The 21,352-nt window shown below is 41.8% G+C and overlaps 1 protein-coding gene across 3 annotated transcripts in view; it reads left to right on the top strand.

Annotated features, from left to right (window-relative positions):
* The window catches only part of MRPS5 (mitochondrial ribosomal protein S5), a 107,283-nt gene that overhangs the window by 15,379 nt on the left and 70,552 nt on the right, over positions 1-21,352 (top strand). For all 3 annotated transcript variants that reach the window (XM_043544227.1, XM_037896395.2, XM_037896396.2), the window contains one exon: positions 13,745-13,882. In XM_043544227.1, coding sequence (XP_043400162.1) covers positions 13,745-13,882 — 138 coding nt within the window. The remainder of the gene's footprint in view (positions 1-13,744; positions 13,883-21,352) is intronic.

The following is a 21,352-nucleotide window of genomic DNA, read 5'->3' as shown; positions in this document are numbered from 1 at the left end:
CGCCGTGTACGGGACCGCGGCTGGGTGCGCTTCGCTTCGCCCGCCCTGGTGCCCCCGCCCTGCCTGTCCTGGTGCCCCCCTGCCCTGTGCCCCAGCCCTGCCCGCCCTAGTGCCAGCCTGTTGCCCTGCCTGCCTGTTCCTCTGCCCTAGTGCCCCAGCCTTGCCCGCCCGCCCTCCCTCCCCGCCTTAGTGCCCCCCTGCGCTCCAGCTCTGTTCTCCTTCCCATCTGCGCCCCAGCCCTGCCCTCCAGCTCTGCGCCCCAACTCTGTTCTCCTGCCCGCCTGCCGCCCTGCCCGCTTGCCCCCTAGTCCTGCCCGCCTGTGCCCCAGCCCTGTTCTTCTGCCTGTCTGCTCCCCAACCTTGCGCCCCGCCCGCCTGCCCCCCAGCACAGTGCCCGCCTGCCCCCCAGCACAGTGCCCGCCTGCCCCCCAGCACAGTGCCCGCCTGCGCCCCAGCCCTGCCCCCCAGCACAGTGCCCGCCTGCCCCCCAGCACAGTGCCCGCCTGCCCCCCAGCACAGTGCCCGCCTGCCCCCCAGCCCTGCCCCCCAGCACAGTGCCCACCTGCGCCCCAGCCCTGCCTGCCTGCATCCTACCCCTGCGCCCCAGCGGTGCCTGCCTGTGCCTCAGTGCTGCACCCCAGCACAGTGCCCCCCTGTGCCACAGCAGTGCCCGCCTGTGCCCCAGCACTGCGCCCGCAGTGTGCCTGTACTGCCCACCTGCGGCCCAGTCCTGTGCCCGCCTGTACTCCAGCTTAGGTTGGTGTGCACTCCAGAGTTTTCCAGACTTGCACTGTTTGAGTGACCGACATAGAGAAGTGCCCGCCACTGTTTTAATTCGGTCCTGTGTTTTTACCTGCTTTCTCAGCTTTTCATTACTGGGGCTGAAATGCTTGAGTCCTGATGCTGGAAGTAATCCATACAGGTGGAGCCCCTTTGATTGCTATGGCACACTGTACATGTGCACCCTGCCTTGAAGGATCAGCTCCTTAGACTTCATCCGTGTTTCATTACGAGTGGCTGAGGAGACATCGTCTCTACTTGGAAAAAAATCTGATTTTTTTTTCTATGAATTTAATTCATGCATCTTAACCTTTGAAACTTCAAATCTAGTCATAAAGGAATCCTTTCAAAGAACAGTGACCCAGAACCTGCAGTGAATTCCATGTGGGCAAAAGGGTCCGCCTGCACTGATCTCAGTAGAGGATCAAGGCCTTGGCTAATCCTGAAAGGAAATTGGTGTGATATGCTAGTTACTATAGTCTAAGGCCTGGTGTACACTACAGCATTAGGTCAACATAAGGCAGCTGCTTTAGTGTGGAGACAAAGACAAAAATGTCTTCACCCAGCACCCAGAGAAGATTGTGAGGAAGAGAAAGCAGAAACATAGGCATAGTTTGACTGCTATATTTGGGGGGGCAAAGCGTGGGCACGCACGCACGCACACACACCCACATGTGCACACTGAAGCCTGTTCCCTTGGCTCCCTCACTGCAACTAGAGACCATTAGTCCTTGTTCTGTCACTTGCTACCACTGAGAACAGCCTAGATCCATCCTCTTTGGAACCCCCTTTCAGGTAGTTGAAAGTAGCTATCAAATCCCCCCCTCATTCTTCTCTTCTGCAGGCTAAACAATCCCAGTTCCCTCAGCCTCTCCTCATAAGTGATAGGCTCCAACCCCCTAATCATTTTTGTTGCCCTCCGCCAGACTCTTTCCAATTTTTCCACATCCTTCTTGTAGTGTGGGGCCCAAAACGGGATACAGTAAGATGGGGCTTCACCAATGCCAAATAGAGGGGAATGGTCACATCCCACGATCTGCTGGCAATGCTCCTACTTACACAATCCAAAATGCTGTTAACTTTCTTGGCAACAAGGGCACACTGTTGACTCATATCCAGCTTCTCTTCAACTGTAACCCTTAGGTCCTTTTCTGCAGAACTGCTGCCGAGCCATTCGGTCCCTAGTCTGTAGCGGTATATGGGATTCTTCCATCCTGAGTGCAGAACTCTGCACTTGTCCTTGTTGAACCTCATCAGATTTCTTTTGTGCCAATCCTCTAATTTGTATCTACTTAGTATCTTAAAGGAATGCCTGTTAACATTCTTTACTTCGATTTTTATCTAGAGTTCTACTACATGAAAGTTAATACATGTACATTTTGTGGGGAAAAGGTTGCACCTTTTGCATAGTGATAGTACTGCCAGACACTGAGACTAAGGCTATGCCTATGCTACCACTGAAGTCAGGATAATTTACATCGCTCAGGGGTGTGAATAAGCCACCTCCCTGAGCAACATAAGTTACACCAACCTAAGCACCGGTGTGGACAGCGCTTTGTTGGCAGGAGAGCTTCTCTCACTGACAGCTGCTGCCGCTCATTGGGGTGGATTAGTTAAATTGACGGGAGAGCTCTCTCCCGTCAGCTTAAAGTGGCTACACTAGAGATCTTACAGCAGCACAGCTGCATTGGTGCAGCTGCGCTGCTGAAAGCTCTCTAGAGTAGCCCTAGCCTTAGTCCCAGCTGAATCCTAAAAGCCAAATAAAGAGGGGAAGCACGCAAGAAAGAATTATCAGAGTTATTTTAAACAATGTTTCGATTTGTTGTTGTTCTTTGAAAGGGAGAGCCTTGAGGGGAGGCTCCAGCACACCTTTCTCTCTGGCGTCCTGCTTTGCACTGGGAAAGCTGGGCAACCAGTGGGTACTTTCCTGCCTTTCTGAGAGTGCTTCCTCCCCCTCTTCAAAGGCAAAGTAAAGTTTTCAACTAGTTTGGCTATAGCCATAGTTCTTTGGAAGCTTCCAACAAAATGAAACAAGGCTGTTAGTGAATTGCTGCTCTTTCTTCATCAGAACTGTGTACAATAAAGTAATGCCAATCCTGTAGCGAAGCTGGAAATGATCGCAAATCCACCAGGGGACTTGCAATCAGGCCAACTGTGTTTCCTTCGTTGGGGCAAACCTTCCCTCTCATCTGGTCACACTGGGTTGCTCATCCATTTGTAGGAACAGACCTCTTCCTTAGAGGTGGTCTGGGAAGGCTGAATGACTTCAGCTGCTTCCTAGATCTGCTGATTAACGCTTGCCTCCTCATTGTGGAGCTTCAGGGTTTTCTGACCTGACCATCCTACTGTCCCCTTGAGGCCCCACACAGGTGGTGTACCCTGTCACATGCTTGTGTTTTAAACTTGCATTTCCTAAGGAGAAGGCAAATTGCTCAAGTTTCATCATAAAAGTTCACGTACTTAATTAAAAGGAAGAGTTTGTACCAGTGGTCTTCAAAGCTTCACATTCATTGAGCACTTGTGTCTTTCTGGAGGGTATGAGATGATGTAAAAAACTGTAAGTTATTGTGAAATAACTGCACAGTTGTGGATAACTGCACTGGGCGTTACTTTGGGACTTCGGTGCTTAGTGTATTCTTTGTGTTCAAAACACAACAGTGTGTGTCTTGGTTTCTGTGCAGATGAGATATGGTAGATAGTTTCAAAATAACTATGTTGGAATTTGATCAGTACATTAACTTCTTGAACAGTGGAGTTATTTCAGACTGGAGCTTTCCATTCAGAACCCTGGAATAACACCTAGCCAATTTTAACTAAGCAATAAAAATCTTGATAGCTCTTTGAAAAATAAATCTTACCAATGGAGATCGTGCTGCTTAAACCAGCTTCATGCAGTCTTTCTTCTTACAAGGACAGACTTCGTTAAGAATGGTTTTCTGTATTAAATTTGTGTAGAAAATAATTACAGCAGCAGAGGGGATTATTAAACTGCTGCTGACTATAAAAATTAATTAGTGCTCAGATTCTGCAGAACACCACATTCCATAGTGAAATAAATTTCCTGAATGTTGAGTACATTTGCTCTCAAGAATATATTGAGATTCTAGTTAGAATGGAAAGCGATTTACAGCCTGCAGACATTACATAATCCTTATGACCAAATTCCTGGATCCTAAGTATTAAACAGATGTACTGTTAAAGTAAAGGCCGATATTACATAGCTCAGGGGTTCTCAAACTTTTTCTTTCTCAGGGTCCCACAACATGCTATAAAAATTCCACAGCCCGCCTGTCCCACAGCAACTGTTCTTCTGCGTATCCAGTAGATTAAAAGCCAGGTGCTAGCATTAAGAGGTAGCAAGCAGGGCAGTTGCCCACAGCCCCACACCATGGGCTGGGGCCCGCAAAACTACATTGCTTAGACTTTGGCTTTAGCCCCTGGTGGCAGGGCTTGGGCTTTGGCTTTCCGCCCTAGGCCCTAGCAAGTATAACCCTGGCCCTGCTCTCTGGTGTATTTGGTGGACCCCCTGAAATCTGCTTATGGCCCCCTGTGGGGGGCCCTGGACCCCCTGGTTGAGAGCTGCTGCCGTAGCTTACAAGGAAGTGGGTGTGGAGGTAAAACAGCCTTTCATCAGAAAGACAGCTTGTGTTACAAAGCGGATTCTTGTGGATGTCACTTTGCATAAATAATAGTTATTTTCTGTATGTTTTCCCTTATCCAGATCAGAATATTTTTATTCATCTTTAATTTTACTCACGTTTGTACATATCTTGAGACTAGATTTTCAGCCACTGCTGTTACTTTTGGGGGAGAAAAATTGAGTAGCAGTGCTTTTATTAAGGTCATTTTTAACCTGGAATGCTTTTTCTACTGAGGAATCATAGTGCATAAGGGCTTGTCTTCACTGCATTGTTAGCCTGACCCATACAAGATTTTCCCATAACCTGATTCCCGTCCACACATAAAAGTCTGTAGCTCAAGTTAAGTGATGCTTCAAGCTCGAGTTACCTGGCTCATAAGGGGGTATGGGTTGAAGCGGAAGTGCTGCTGACACTGAAGTTTACAGTGCACTGCGGATGCAGTAACTTGAGTTACAATTCATCAGCTGCTAATACAAACGCTGTGGGTATGTCTACACAGCATAAGAATATAAGAATGGCCATACTGGGTCAGACTAGTGGTCCATCTAGCCCAATATCTTGTCTTCCAACAGTGGCCGGTGCCAGATGCTCTATAGGGAACGAACAGAACAGAGCAACTATCTAGTGATCCATCCTCTGTCATCCAGTCCCAGCATCTGGCAGTCAGAGGCTTAGGGATACCCAGAGCATGGGGTTACCTCCCTGACTATCTTGGCTAATAGCTGCTGATGCACCTGTCCTCCAGGAATGTATCTAATTCTTTTTTTGAATTCAGTTATAGTTTTGGCCCTCAAACATCCCCTGACGAGTTACACTGGTTGACTCTGTGTTGTGTGAAGAAGTACTTCCTTTCATTTGTTTTAAACCTGCTGCCTATTAATTTCATTGGGTGACTCCTTGTTCTTGTGTTATGTGAAGGGACAAATAACACATCCTTATTCATTTTCTCCATCCTTTTCATGATTGTACAGACCTCTGTCATATTTCCCCTTAGTCATCTCTTTTCCAGGCTGAACAGTCCCAGTCCTTTTAATCTCTCCTCATGCGGAAACTGTTCCATGCTCCTAATCAATCATTTTTGTTGCCCTTCTCTGTACCTTTTCCAATTCTAATATATCTTTTTTGAGTTGGGGTGACCAGAACTGCACACTATTTAAGATATGGGAGTAGTATGGGTTTATATAGTGGCATTTTGATATCCGCTGTTTTATCTGTCCCTTTTTTACTGATTGCCAACGTTCTGTTTGCTTTTTTGACTGCCACTGCACATTGAGTGGATGTTTTCAGAGAATTATCCACAATGACTCCAAGATCTTTCTTGAGTGGTAATGGCTAATGTAGACCCCATCATTTTGTATGCATAGTTGGGATTATGTTTTCCAATGTGCATCACTTTGCATTTATAAACACTGAATTTCGTCGGCCATTTTGTTGCCCAGTCACCCAGTTTTGTGAGATCCCTTTGTAACTCTTCACGGTCAGCTTTGGCTTTAACTGTCTTGAGTAAATTTGTATTGGCTGCAAACATTGCCACCTCACTGTTTACTCCCTTTTCCAGAACATTTATGAATATGTTGAACAGTACTGGTCCCAGTACACATCCTTGGGGGGACCTCGCTCTTTACCTCGCTCCATTGTGAAAACTGACCATTTATTCCTACCCTTTGTTTCCTAACTTTTAACAAGTTACTTATCCAGGAGAGGACCTTTCCTCTTATCCCATGACAGATTACTTTGCTTAAGAGCCTTTGGTGTGAGGGATCTTGTCAAAGGCTTTCTGAAGGTCCAAGTACACTGTATCCACTGGATCATCCTTGTCCTCATGTTTGTTTGACACTCCACCCCCAAAGAATTTTAATAGATTGATGAGGCATGATTTCCCTTTACAAAAGTCATGTTGACTCTTCCCCAACATATTGTGTTCATCTGTGTCTGATAATTCTGTTCTTTACTGTAGTTTCAAACTGTTGGCATGATACTGAAATTAGGTATACTGGCCTGTAATTGCCAGGATCCCCTCTGGAGCCTGTTTTAAAAATTGGCATCACATTAGCTGTCCTCCAGTCATCTGGTACAGAGGCTGATTTAAGTGATAGGTTATGTACTGCACTTTGTAGTTCTGCAATTTCATATTTGAGTTCCTTCATAGTTCTTGGGCTAATACCATGTGGTTCTGGTGACTTATTACTGTTTAATGTATCAATTTGTTCCAAAACCTCCACTGTTGACAACTCATTCTGGGACAGAGCCTCAGATTTGTCACCTAAAAAGAATGGCTCAGGTGTGGGAGTTTCCTTCACATCCTCTATATCAGTGAAGACCAATACCAAGAATTCATTAAACTTCTCTGCAATGGCCTTGTCTTCCTTGAGTGCTCCTTTAGCATCTCTGTCGTCCAGAGGCTTCATTGATTTGTTGGCAGGCTTCCTGCTTCGGATGCATGTAAAAAAACCTTTTTTTGTGAATTTGTGTCTTTTGCTAGTTGCTCTTCAAATTCTTCTTTGGGCTGCCTATTTATGCTGTTACACTTGACTTGTCAGAGTTTATGCTTCTTTCTGTTTACCTCACTAAGACGTTACTTACAATTTGTAAAGGATATCTTTTTGACTCTAACTGCCTCTTTTTATTCTGTTGTTCAGCCTTGGTGGCATTTTTTGTTGTTGGGTTTTTTGGGTTTTTTTGGTCCTCTCTCTACTTTTTTTATTTTGGGTATATATTTAATTTGAGCCTCTGTTACGGTGTTTTTAAAGTTTCCATGCGGCTAGCACGCATTTCACTTTTGTAACTGTTCCTTTCTGTTTCACTAGCTTCCTTATTTTTGTGTAGTTCCCCTTTTTTGAAGTTGAATGTGTTACGAATTACACCTGGTAGGACACGCACACCAATGCTGCGAATTACACCTGGTAGGACACGCACAGTTCGAATCTAGGCTGAGGCACATAAACAAAGTCCACAACTGCAGAGTTCCCAAAAGACACTAAGTTTAATACGCTCGAGCGTGGTGCCCCCCCTGCTAGCCAGGAGGGGACCCTGAATACAGATTATACAAAGGTTATATACTTTTTAGCAAAGCATGTTGCCCTCGTGCATTGGAAACCTTAGCCAATAAACAAACCCTTGTCTTATCTACCACCTATCCCTGCTTGGTGCATTCCTCGTGCTATACCAGTATGTTAATTACACAGCATGGTCCTAAAGCCATGCATCAGTAACCTTTATTATCAGGATGGGAGGCCTCACATCAAGGCCAAGAGACAGGGAGTTAGAGACTGACAAAAAACAGATACTGGGAGTCAAGGCAGACTGGAGACGAGGAGGAGGATTTTCACAGGGATTCAGTATCTAAGGATCACTCCTCCTGGTGTATGATGTGCTGGCATTTAAACAATGGTGGGCCCCAAACCAAAATGGAGTCACATGTGCTAACGTTTCCTTAACAAATGCTACTGTGGTGGACTTCTTTGGTATCCCACCCCCAGGAATGTTAAATTTGATTAAATTATGGTTTCTATTACTGAGCAGTTCAGCTATATTCACCTCTTGCACCAGATCCTGCGCTAAATCAAAAGTTACCTCTCCCCTTGTGGGTTCCAGGACTCACTGCTCCAAAAAGCCGTTATTAATGGTATCTAGAAATTTTATCTTTGCCTCCTGTCCTGAGGTGACATGTTCCCAGTCAACTTGGGGATATTTTGATCCCGTATTATTATTGTTTTTTATTTTTGTAGCCTCTCTAATCTCTGTGAGCATTTCACAGTCACCATCCTGATCAGGTGATTGGTAGTACATTCTTAGTGCTCTGCTCTTACTATTCAAGAATGGAATTGCTATCCATAGAGATTCTATGGTACCGTTTGATTCATTTAAGATATTTAGTATATTTGACTTTGTGCTTTCTTTCCCATAGTGCCACTCCCTCACCAGCACAACTACTCTGTCATTGCTATATATTTTGTACCCTGACATTACTATGTCCCGTTGATTATCATTGTTCCGCAAAGGTTCTGTGAAACTTTTTAGACCAATATCTTCATTTGATAGGAGGCACTCAAATTCACCCATCTTAGTATGTAGACTTCTAGCATTTGTATACAAGCACTTATAAAATGTGTCGATATTTAGTAAGTGCTTGTATACTAATACTAGAAATCTAAATACTACCATGGGTGAATTTAAGTGCCTGGCAGGATGCTTCCCAGCGCCAGTAAACGTACATGCACTATTCTGCTTGAGGAAGTGGCCTAAAAGCAGCAGCGTGGTCGCGGTACCTTGGGCTAGCCACGCGAGAACATGGCAAGGTGGGATCATGCACAGGTGGCTAGCCTGAGCCACTGCAGCCATATTTGCTGCTTTTAGCACCCTAGCACAAGCAGAGCTAGCACGTGTCTGCCTGCCCACGCTGGGAACACGAACCCTAGAATTGTTTTGTCGTGTGGTCACTTTTTCACTCACTAGGCTAGTTCCAGTGGACTAACAAGAGCAGGGCGTTATTTTTTGTCAAGTTCCACATTTCCTAGTCAAGGTCCAGACTCCAGAGACACATTTTTCACACTGCAATAACAGTAGTGATGATGATAAGTAAATAAAAAGATTTCACGGTCTGTTCAAAAGCATCTGGCAGTCTGGCTTTGGCCCCTGATCTAGCGAATACTAACTTGCACTAACTGTTGCTGTGAAGACAGGCCTTAAGATTAGTGCACAACCTTAGCTGCTGTATATTATGTTTACAATCTAGAAGTATGCAGTGACAGCATGTTTTTTGGCTTTTTTTATTATAGAGCAGAAAACCCATCAAGTATGCATTCCTTTCTGCTCTGACTTGTTCTCTGCTGGTTAAAAGCAAAGTGTTGCTTTCTTGACATGTGTCTCCTTTGTCTCGAGAGCCAGGGTCCCAATTAAATGCTGAATAGTTTATGACCATGCGTAGGAAATGCTTTAGTATGAAAGAATTTTTAAAAAAAATAAATCCAGACATAGGTGCTGCCCTTTTGAAAAGTTACAGGAAGTAGTGTGTACGACATGGCAACTAATGTATATAACTGCATTTCAGAATGTTTTTATATAGAGATGTGACTTTCCAAACTATTTCCCCTCCACAAATATTTTTCCTGTTTTGTCTCTGCTTTTTAAAATGTCTGTTCTCTCGGTGGGAGTATGTGCACAGCAGTGTGTGGGTATATTAAATACCAGCATTCAGAGATTCAGGACGTGGGAATGATGCTTTTCTGCTGTATCGTCCTCTGTTCCACTGCAGTTCAGAGACCAAAATATTCTGAATATTGTCATCAAAGCCACTTTGGGTCCCTAGATACCTAATTTTGATTTTCAACTCAAGGCCAGAATTCTCTAGCTGTAAGGGCTTGTCTACGTTTACAGTGTTGCATCGGGGCAGCTGTGCCGCTGTAGCACTTGATGCAGATGCTACCTATGTTGACAGGAGAAGGCCAGCCGTCCACATAGTACTGTCTGCACCAGGGGTTAAGTCGGTATAACTACGTTGCTCGGGGGGTGGATTTTCTACACACCTGGAGCGACTTGTTATACCGACATAAGTTCCTAGTGTAGACCAGGCTTAGTTATCATAAATTGCACCCTGGTAGCTAGCTGCCTCTGTACGAAGCATTCGGGGGTGAAATCATGTCCACATTCAAGACAATAAGAGTTTTGACATTGATTTCAGGGGAGCCAGAATTTCACCCAAGATGCTTAGAAAGTGCTGCTAGGGGTAGGGAGGGCCAGGAATAGTACCTTCTCTCCCCTGGCAGCTGGCTCCCGATCACCAGGCCTCCTGAGACCAATCAGACTTCTCCCATGTCCAGCTTCCTTTTATTGCTATGATGCAGTGTTCATCTGGTTTCTTTTCTTCCCTCTTTTGAGGCTTGACTGACTTTCTACTCATCTGCATCCTCCTGCTCTCATCCTAGCTGAATTCAGTTTCCATATTGATCACCCATCTGGTTCCACTGCCTGCTGCTTTCCCTTGCTAATCTAGTTTTTGAGATTCGTTTTTGGGCTACCTCCCCTGTTCACTTTTAATCCTTCTTGAACTGTTTTTTGTTTGTTTGTTTTTAACCAAACACTGTTATTCCCTGATCTCATTGTCTTTGCATTCACTTTCTTTGACTACCATGAGCCCTTTAGCGTTAGCATGAAGCAGACTGTTATTTCGCGTGTGGAATTTTCTTTTTAATAGATTTAAAATCTACAAAAGCAAAGAAACATAGCAGGGACATTTTTGCTAATGAAGAGCAAAGGAAGCACATTCTGTGATTTGTTTTCAAATGAATGCTTTTCATTTTTCTTGCTGTGCTCTACAGTACAGTGTCATGATCATTTTGATCCATGAAGGACATTTACAACCAGACTAATTAAGACGCAAATGACGAGTACCACACAACAGCTTATTCACTCTGATACGCAATCTAAGAACAAAATCTAGCCCCAAATGTCTGTGCTGCCCTAGGTCCCAAAGGCTGTTTTTTAATCTATTGATTGGACATCCCTCTGAGTGCGACTAAACATAAAATACTCTTGATTGTGTTCCCACAAACTGTCCAAATAAGGCAGCTTTTTTGCAGAAGTGAAAAATCGGAGTTTAATTAAATGCTGATCATTATTTCTACTGAGGAATTTTTTTTATCAGTAGAGAATGTGCTCAGGTATATGGAAAGCTCATTATTACTGAATTGGAAGAACTGTAAAGTTTGGAGAAGAATTAATTGTTCTATTGGTGAAGTAGTATTTGAGGTGTGACAAGATTCATAAACGAAGTAAGAGGGCAGGATGGTATTGCAAACCATTTTGAAATGGTTTTATTGATAGCAGTTTACAGCTGTGGAAGATTTAGGAGTGTAACAAGGGAAATCAGAAATATTACAAAATAATATGAAATGAAATTAGTTTATAGATTAAATGACTAACTTTTTAAAAGTAATCTCTCTCATTTGCATGAGACTCAAAGATAAAATAAATCATTCATATAATTGCCATGAGCAGTTGTCCTAAGATGAATTGTTCATCTAATGTAGATTTACTGCTTGCCATTTTCAAAAAAAAAGGGGGGGGAAAGAAGCAGCAGCTTGAAGATACAAAACTTTAGACCAGAAGTAGGGGCTTTTGTTTAGTTCAGGTTCTAGTAAACAGATTATTTAATTGAATATTATCTTTACATACCCAACACACCTATTAATTGAGTAGGACTTTGGAATGTGTAAGGGATGCAGGATTTGAATGTTAGCCAATATATCTTGTGTGCATTTCATATTATGCTTAATGGGTTATTTTAATAAGTTTGACTTGCACTGGATTCCCTAATGACTTAACCAGGATTTTAAGAATAAACAGGTCACTTTTCTATTGCTATTATTTTTTTAGCATCTATTTGTGGGCAGCTTTTTATTTTGCAGAAATTTACAGGAGCTCAGAATATTTTCATAATGGACTTTTTAGCAATCAAACAAATTTTCCTCAGAAATAACTTATTTTCGTTTAAAGAAGACTTAAAGTAACATATTAATTTATATAAAATATTAAGGAATTTTTTTTAAAAATTGCTGCTGATACAGGGCCCAGGTAAATTAATAAATTGTCAGTTGTCTAGGTGAATTAATTACCCTAACTTTGAGAAATGGACCACTAGATCAGTTGTATTGGAAGATAATAGTATATGGCAATGATCAATGCTTATTTTGTACTTTTAAAATCTAGTAGGAAAGATTGAATTTAAGAATCCAATTTCTTTATGAGAAAGTAGTTTGTTTTGGATTTAGTTCATTAATGAATATCTACATTTGAATAGTCTCTTTCAAGACCTGTCCCCATTTTTATTTTAGTTTCTTCAAAATGCATACTGTTTTGGTGTATGTGGTTTATTTTAGAAAGAAACAATAGCAAATTCAAATGACCCAGGTCAGCTCAAATTTAAAGAAACGTAACCCCATGCTAGTGTGTAAATAAAAATATGCTCAACTTCCATTACTTTGGGCAAAAGCCTGAGAGAACAAAACTTATCCTGTATCCTGAAGGGTCAGCAGACTTAGGAAGTGAATTCAAGTCATATACCTTCCTTTGAAAAAGCTCTGCCCCCTAGACCAGACATTCACATCTAGGGGCTCTGGGTGAAGGCAAGTCTGTTTGGCGGATACTATATAGGCATAGCCCTGTAGTGTCGATGCATCACACAGCGACAGAAAGAGTTTTTCCTGTCCATGTAGGAGCACCACCTCCCCAGACAACATTAGTTACGGCAACGGAAGCACTTTTCCATTGACATGGCTGCATCTCTACTGGGGGTTATGTCAGTAAGAAATGTGGGGGTTTTCACTCCCCTGACGGATGTAGCTATATCGATGTATCTGTGGACTAAGCCAGAGAGGTAGAGTAGATCAGATGCTGTCAGTTGCTGTATGGCACCGTCTCTTGTACCTAGGACCCAAACAATGTTGGGCTTTAAAAATCAGTACCAGCACCTTGACTTGCAGCTAAAACCGAAAAAGGAGGCCAGAGCACTCCCTGGATACTGATTTAATAGGCTCCCTGTAGCTAGCACAATTAATAAAACAGCTGCTGTATTCTGCATCAGCTGCACCTCCTGAGCAATCTTCAAGATATGACCCCTTGTGCAGTGCATTGCATTAATCCAGTCTGCAGGTGACAAGGATGTGAATAATTGGCTAGGTCTGCATGAGAAAGAAATGGTCACCTTTGTACCAAACATAGGGGGGGAGGCATTTTTGGCCACTTGAGCTATGGGTGGATCTGGAAGCACAACCAAAATTGACAAAAGGTGGGAAGGGCCTTTCAGTTATGGGGAGACATTCTCCTGCCAGATTTTCTAAATGTTCCCTCTCAACCTGTGTTGTGATGTGTAACCTATAGGATTCCTTACTAAACTGTGATATGATCCTCATTAACACTTTAGGAGGGCATTAGAATAGCACTTTTCAATGGGCTGACTTTGTCTTCAGATTTTCTTTAGAGGGTGCCTATATCTTGGAATGTGTTTATTATTTACCATTGTCATATACCTGATGGATGGAAAATATCACTCCTTTTCTAGAGGCTGTTTGTAATCTCTGCCAGTGATATGGAAGAAGTCCTTTGCTGATTATTTTTAAACATATCGATGTGTGTTGTGTGGTACCTATCTTTACTTTCCCTTCTCCCCAAGTACCTCACCTCATGAAGTCCAGGGACAGAAGGTGGAAGCCTGCTGAGATAATTGTGGGTTTCTTAAAGAAATCAACCTTTTAAAGTCTTTTTATGGCTGATACTTTTCACCTGAAAATAAAAATATCTTCACAATTTTGCATCTTCCTCCACAGGCTGTCTCTTGTTACCAGTGAATAGGAGTGGCTGTCGCTATACAAACCTGGCATGGGCTCTACAGACACGTTGTTACATTTCTGCTCCATGTAGCGTCACAATTCAACAATGCAGGCAAAGCAGCTTTTTCAACAAATGTAAGTCTTGAAAAAAGACCACATTTTTATAACACGAGCAGTTTGTCTAACACTCTTCTGTTTTTTATACTGACTCTGTCAACATGAAAATCCCATTTTGTATTAACATTTTGCATCTACAATAGTTACAAACATCAACTAAGATTACTACAGCTGAAAAGCTAATGGGAGACAGGGAAAAAAAGTTTCTTTTTTTTTCTTCTCCATTTACTTTGTACATTGGACAGTGTCTTATTCATAGGGTCAGTTTAATAGTTTTCCCAGTGTAGTCAGAGTCCAGTCCAACTCCCAGTGAAGTCTTTGGATTTTTTTTAATCGATTTAAAAAAAAAAAAAAAAAAAAGGGTGACAATATCCGTCTAACCATCTGCCCAGCTACAATATTAGACCCCAACCCTGCAAAGACGTACACATGTCCTTAACTGAATAGTTCCACTGGAGCCAACAGAACTGCTTGCAGGGCATTAAGTTTATCTTGCACATGTATTTGCAGGATCAGGTTTTAAGTAACTGATTGGCTTATCTCCATTCTTCTAATTTATACACACTTCTGCTAGTAAAATGATATATTTATTTTAAACTGTTTAAAGTGAATTAATATGATAAAGATGTAGCATAACAAGCTATTACAGTGTGATTATTTTGTGAATTAGATATGTTCTTAGTTTCCTACATATTGATTCCATACAAATCCATGATTAGATGTTTTCTAGGATAGAATGTTTTTCACTAGCAGCTATTTCAGTCTTAAGGTGACTGGATTGAAAAAAACCACTGCTTTTATGACAGCTTATTGTTTGACTCTGTATGTTCTGAGACAAAATGAACTTTGACTGTTTTTTAAAAACAATTAAACTAATTAATATCTAGTAAGAGAGAATCTCCTCCAGAATTTAAGCATATAACTCCCTCAGGCATCAGATGAAACGGAAGCTGTTGGGTGCATCTGATAGCCAGCAGCCAAAGTTGCAGTCATTCCTACAGCCCAGCTGGCTGCATAAAATATGGGGGGTAGCTACATGTGTGGGTGTTGCATGAGATGCCGGAAGTCTGGTGGTTCTGTAAAAAATGGTGAATTGAGTTTTTAAGTTGGCCCTGTCAGTTTGTAAGACCCTTAATGGTGTAGGCCCTGGGTATATTGCAGACTGTCTCCTTTTGCCTCTTCCAGAGGCTTGCCTGCATATTAGGGATGCTTTTGCTGCTACTTATTATCATCGGGCTTTCAGTAGCATGCCTTGCTGTGATGAACTTTAGGGTTTGAAACTTCCTCTCCTTTCATATTCATCCTAACCCATCTCTCCTCTCTTTTAAAATGTCCCTAAAATCTTTTTTCTGAAAAAGAAAGTAGATGGCTGCTGACCCTGTAGTTCTCTCCCTCAAAATCTTTTTGCCGCTTTCTCTTTAGAAGACTTCCTTGATTAGCTTAATCAAAACATCTTCAACATTCAAATTGATTAATGTGCTTTGTACATTTAACATTGTACAGTGCCCAAGTCCTTTGGCAGTTCAGGTGTATTAGAAATAATATTTAAAATGTAAATATGAACACTTTTTATATAATTAAACACAATTTTCAAGTGAAATGTCAACCAAAATGACTGTCAGTGCTGTTCCGTCTCATCATTAAAGGGTTACTTCTCTCACCACATATTTTTAAAAACATGAACATCCTAGTAGCAAGATCATCTGTACCTCCAGACTAACCTTTAAAAATTGTAATTCCATTTAAGAAAGAGGAATTGCAATTATCTTAGACAGCTTGAAGTCCAAACCCAGACAGCTGGTTACCCCTTTCTGATCGTACAGCATTTAGGGTTTTTCTTCCTGTCCACTGGCACATCTCAATGAGTTTATGATAAGGTAATTTTAAAAGCTGTGTTGTGTTGTCCCAAGTTTTGCCTTTCCCCCTTGGAAAGCAGTTAGGTCTAATTTTCAGATGTGCCTAGTGATTGTGCTTGCCCAGCTTGAAACATTCTGGAAGTATCTGATTTTCAGAAAGTGCTGAACCCCTGCCCTCTGGAAAGCAGGGCCCTTTACAGTATCGTATGTTTGGCACCCAAAATTTGAGCCACTCTAGATCAGTTTTCAGAGTAGCAGCCATGTTAGTCTGCATTCGCAAAAAGAAAAGGAGTACTTGTGGCACCTTAGAGACTAACCAATTTATTTGAGCATAAGCTTTCATGAGCTACAGCATGAACTGAGCTGTAGCTCATGAAAGCTTATGCTCGGATAAATTTGTTAGTCTCTAAGGTGCCACAAGTACTCCCTTTTCTTTTTACTCTAGATCAGCAGTCCCTGTATACAGTACATCATGGCTACTGGGATGTAGGTCAGTGCAAGGCACTCAACAGTCTCTGGTTTCCTCCTGTACTGTGGGTTGGCTATGTGGATTCTGAGCTTAGGTTACCACCATCCTGTCCGTCAATGACTAGAATCTCTTTAGGGGGATGTTTGTAATCCTTTGAAACAATTTATTTTCATACCCTTAGACATCAGTATGAATCAGAGTCAGAAGTTGCCTGTAGCTATCACGCTCATTACTAAAATATAGACTTGTAGGTACAAAACTGAGTCTCTTTATTCAAAATAGAAAGAGAATTGTCTCAACAAAGTTTTAATAAATATTCCTTATGGGCCAAAATCTGTGTGCTTTATATGTCAGAGTTCAAAGATAGTAACCCTTTCAAAGCCTTTGTTGTTGGTGCCATCTGGATACCAAATGGAAATTATTAATTGAACACAATTTGCTTTTATAATAATTATAAGGCATAGTCTAGCCATTCTTGGAGCACAGTTCTGGCAACAATGAGGAGAAAGCCTGGCCCAGTGATTAGAAACTGAGACAAGGTATCAGGAGTACAAACTGCTGTCTGACCTTAAACAAGCCACTTACCTGCTCTCTGCCTCAGTTTTCCCATCTGTAAAAGGAAAGGAAATAATTTTCACCTACTACACGGGGGTATTTTGTGATGCTCAGTTAATTGTAAAGTGCTTTCAGATCTTTAGGTGAAAAGAGCTACAGAAATTCAAAACATGATAGTAATTTAAGTATGAAAGCTGAAGTTGATTATATGCGAGGAAGAAGTTTAAAATTTTGTCAGGCTGCACAGAAAGCAGATCGTTCAGAAATAAGATTGCTTGGTAGGGTCCCAATTCTGTACGTTGTTACAATGCGTGGGCAGACCCTCTTGCACCCACATGGAGCTCTACTGATCTCAACCGACCTTCTGCTACAGAAAACACGCTCCAGTTGATCACCACACATACACATTCTGGAACAGCCCAGAGACCCCAAACACTCTGAATGCATATGCAAGCTTACAGAAAAATCTTTGACATACATCAATAAAAGCTCAACCTGGTACGTTCCGGGGGACACTTCCCCTTGTCAGCTCTTCATAACAGAAAAGAGTGATATTTAACAGCTGCAAGCAAATGCATTCCTATATTATAGTCCATGAAGAAAATTCTACAACTGAATTGTGATCTCATACCTTGTATGTTCTTTAACAAGTCACAATTCTAATATGACTGAGAATTGGTTCAAAGACCATAGGGCCTGAGCTGATGCAGCTATAGGCGGCAAAGACAAGTAACTGCAGCCTAAACACTAAAACTACTTGGCAATACGCCCAGAGAGAATATCTCTCTGTTATCCAGAATTATACCTGTGCAGAGTGACTTCAACCCCAATCAGCCATACCCCTTCAGTTGCTTCAGCAAACACATCTTCCACAACATCTCCTTGTGTATCAAAGTATAATGCTGCAGTGAGCACTCATGTATAACTGTGCTACATAAAGAATAGGCTTTTCTGTTTGTATATAAAATTACTGCTCTGTCATCCTTAGGGGGGGATATGGGAAAGGGGAAAACGTAAAACTTTTCATTACTAAAGTCTACCACTCTCCTAGGCTATATAAGACATGAGAAAGATGGCCACCTCCCTGGTTTCTAAATCAAGTGGGAATAAATCAGCCCAATCACTGGTTCAGGAGGCTGTGCTAACTAAAAGGAATTTTATTTGGCATTTGGGTTCTTTCTAGAAACATCAGTTCACCTATCTACTTTTTTATTAGATTATACTCTAAATATCTCCTTTTCATCCAGATGAGCTTTCTTTGGGCTAATTATTTCATTTGTGTCTGACCCAACTTAATAAGGAACAGAATCTGGGAAAATAGTAATCATTCCTTTCCATATTAAAAGTGGAAAGTTCTTTTGAGAACAGAGCATGTGTATTCCCGATGGACTTAAATTGTTCCAGTGAGGAGAGAGACAGTTCCTGACTACTTTTATCAGTAATAATAATAATATAAACAACTACATTTGTTCAACACTGAAGATCTCTAAAATGAGGAAAAGCCAGAGTTAAATTTCAGCAGTGATGTTGCACAATCTGCTGGCTTTATGTATATTGATTTAAATGCTATATGTTTAGTCAGAAAAACAGGAATGCGGGGAAAGCCCATATTTATAGCTGAGTTAATTATGCTGTTGGAACCTTGAACTTCCTGACTGATTTTTGCCTATGCAAACTAACTTTGTGTTAATAGTTCAGTGCATTTCAGATTCTTTTAAAAAGGAAAAGGACCCTATTGCAGACCTAACTAATGCTACAGTGCCCAAATCCCCTTGTTGGCGTCAGGGAGGTCACTTCCTTATCACCCTTTATTTAAATAAATAAATCTTTACACTGGAAAGTTTTAACAATCTTTTTTGTAATGGGGTCAACCAGAGTGACCTTCAGAGTATTGTACCATGAGTACAGCATCCATTAGTGAAGTTCAGGATCCCATTTTCTATTTTAAGCTGCTATTCAGAAGTAATAATATTTTTCAACTGTTTGACAAAGTAAAGTATTCATAGCAGTTTTCATTTGTTATTAAAGTGACAAGAGCTAGGATATAGCTAGATAGGCTCGTAGTTGGATTTGATCAGGGTTTGGATTATGGTTTCAGTCTTTACATTTTTAGATTAAGAATTCAATCTCTAAATAGCATTCCCTTTGGGCAAATCACTGAACCTTTAATGTTTATAATGAGCTTTGATATCCTCAGATGGAACTGCTATTGAAGTGCAAAGTATTGTTCATCTACAGTGGGGCAAGATTATTCACTGTGCTGCATACAGGAGCAGGAAAGCATCTTTTAGGATAGCTTTTTCCAACTCTAAAATCTTCTCTGTGATAAGTAGGGAGTAGCTCCTGGGCATCAGGAAATTGCCCACAACTCAGTGAGAATAGTTTCCCATAGGTAATGTAGGAACAATAATCAGCTAGATTTGTACAGAACGCATCTGTTTTAGACACATTTAGCAATCATAGCTAAACTACAGTTATTCAGTAAATCAATAATGAAATCCAGTTATTTTTTTTAAAAGTGACATCACTAAAGTTTTATAAGCAGGCAGGTTTATAAATGGTCTCCATGACACCTCATCAGGATGCAGAGAAGGCAACTCAGGTTTGTCTGTATGTGAGAAGCCAGTGGTAATCAGGGTAGACATTATTACCAACGTATCTTCTGTGTCTGCAAGGTGGAGAGTACAGGCATTCTCACCCCACAGAACCTCCTGCCAGGCAATTAGTATAGCAGTGAATGAAAACAGACAGACAAAAAAGCAGGTGCTCAGCATGTGACACTGAGGAATAGCAGCTAGTGTCCCGATCCTGCAAAGAATTGTGTGCATGCAGACCTTGCACCTGAACAGTGCCCCATTGACTTCAATGTGGGGGAGAGGGTCCTCCTGGGCATTTGGACTGAAGGGAAGTTAAAGTATGCTGTTTAAATACAGTTCAAGCACTTTCATAGTTCTTCTGGTGTCTGGGATTTGATGTGCGTCTTCACCCCCCACCCTGCCCGCAAACAAAACAGCAACAAAAACTGTTTGACACAAGGAGTTATTTTCTGTTCAGTTTTAGAATTGTCATGGAAATCCAAATAGTATTGGATGAACACCTCATGTTTAGGGAAAGAAGTCTGCCATTAACTTTTAGGCTGCAGTGGGCAAACCTCAACACATGGCGGTTTCATTCAATATCTGGGATTAATGCTTCTTATGTTTCAACCCCATCAATCTCTAGAAGGCTCTTGTTCTTTCCTTCTTACAAACCTGCAGTAATCCTCCGCTTCCTCAAACTTTCTGAATATCGAGAAGCTCTGCCAGCCCCTGGGGTATGCCCGAGGTGTCCCTATGTGCAATTTTTTAGTGATTTGGCAGAATGCTGTCTAGAATGTAATGTACATTCCAAAGTCTCTTGGATAGACAATAGGGGAGATGGCCAAAGATGAGCTCTTCAGAGATCTCCAAAGCTATGCAATGAAATCTTCAGAGGTTGAGAGTGGAGTCACCAGAAAAAAAAAGGTGGAACAAGGCCATTTTGAGTGTGTTTTGTGTCTTTTTTTTTTTTTTTTTTTTTAACTTTGCATTTTATAGCAGTTTCCATCTGAGGAACTCTCTAAGTCAGTGGTTCCCAAACTTTTTGAGGCCCCAATCAACTGCATTTTTTCTCTCTTCGTGACTCACAATTACACATATTTGCCCGGTGCCCTGACACCAGACCGCTAATCCTGGCCTGATATGGAGGGAAGCCTCCCAGAGGTAGAGGGTGTTTGGAGGGGAACATAAGAACAGCCATACTGGGTCAGACCAAAGGTCCATCTAGCCCAGTATCCTGTCTTCCGTCAGTGGCCAATGCCAGGTGCCCCAGAGTGAATGAACAGAACTGGGCAATTACTGAGTGATCCATCCCTCGTCATCCAGTCCCAGCTTCTGGCAAACAGAGCCTAGGGACACCATCCCTGCCCATTTTGGCTAATAGCCACTGATGGACCTATCCTATGTATTTTCCACTGAATGCATCTGATGAAGTGAGCTGTAGCTCACGAAAGCTTATGCTCAAATAAATTGGTTAGTTTCTAAGGTGCCACTAGTACTCCTTTTCTATCCTCCAGGAATTTATCTAGTTTTTTTTTTTTTTTTTAACCCTGTTATAGTCTTGGCCTTCACAACATCCTCTGGCAGGGAGTTCCACGTGTTGACTGTGCATTGTGTGGAAAAAATACTTCCTTTTCTTTGTTTTAAACCTGCTGCCTATTAATTTGGTGGACCCCCCCCTTAGTTCTTGTTACGAGAAGGAGTAAAGAACACTTCCTTATTTACTTTCTTCACACCAGTCATGATTTTATAGACCTCTGTCATATCCTCTCTTAGTCGTCTTTTTTCCAAGCTGAAAAGTCCCAGTTTTATTAATCTCTCTTCATACGGCAGCTGTTCCATATCCCTAATCATTTTTGTTGCCCTTTTCTGAACCTTTTCCAATTCCAATATATCTTTTTTGAGGTAGGCGACTACATCTGCACGCAGTATTCATGATGTGGGCATACCATGGATTTATATAGAGGCAGTATGATATTTTCTGTCTTACTATCTCTCCCTTTCTTAATGATTCCCAGGATTCTGTTCACTT

Source organism: Chelonia mydas, chromosome 3, assembly GCF_015237465.2.
Source record: "Chelonia mydas isolate rCheMyd1 chromosome 3, rCheMyd1.pri.v2, whole genome shotgun sequence".
Taxonomy (NCBI): domain Eukaryota; kingdom Metazoa; phylum Chordata; order Testudines; family Cheloniidae; genus Chelonia; species Chelonia mydas.
This window is presented reverse-complemented; position numbering and strand designations above follow the sequence as displayed.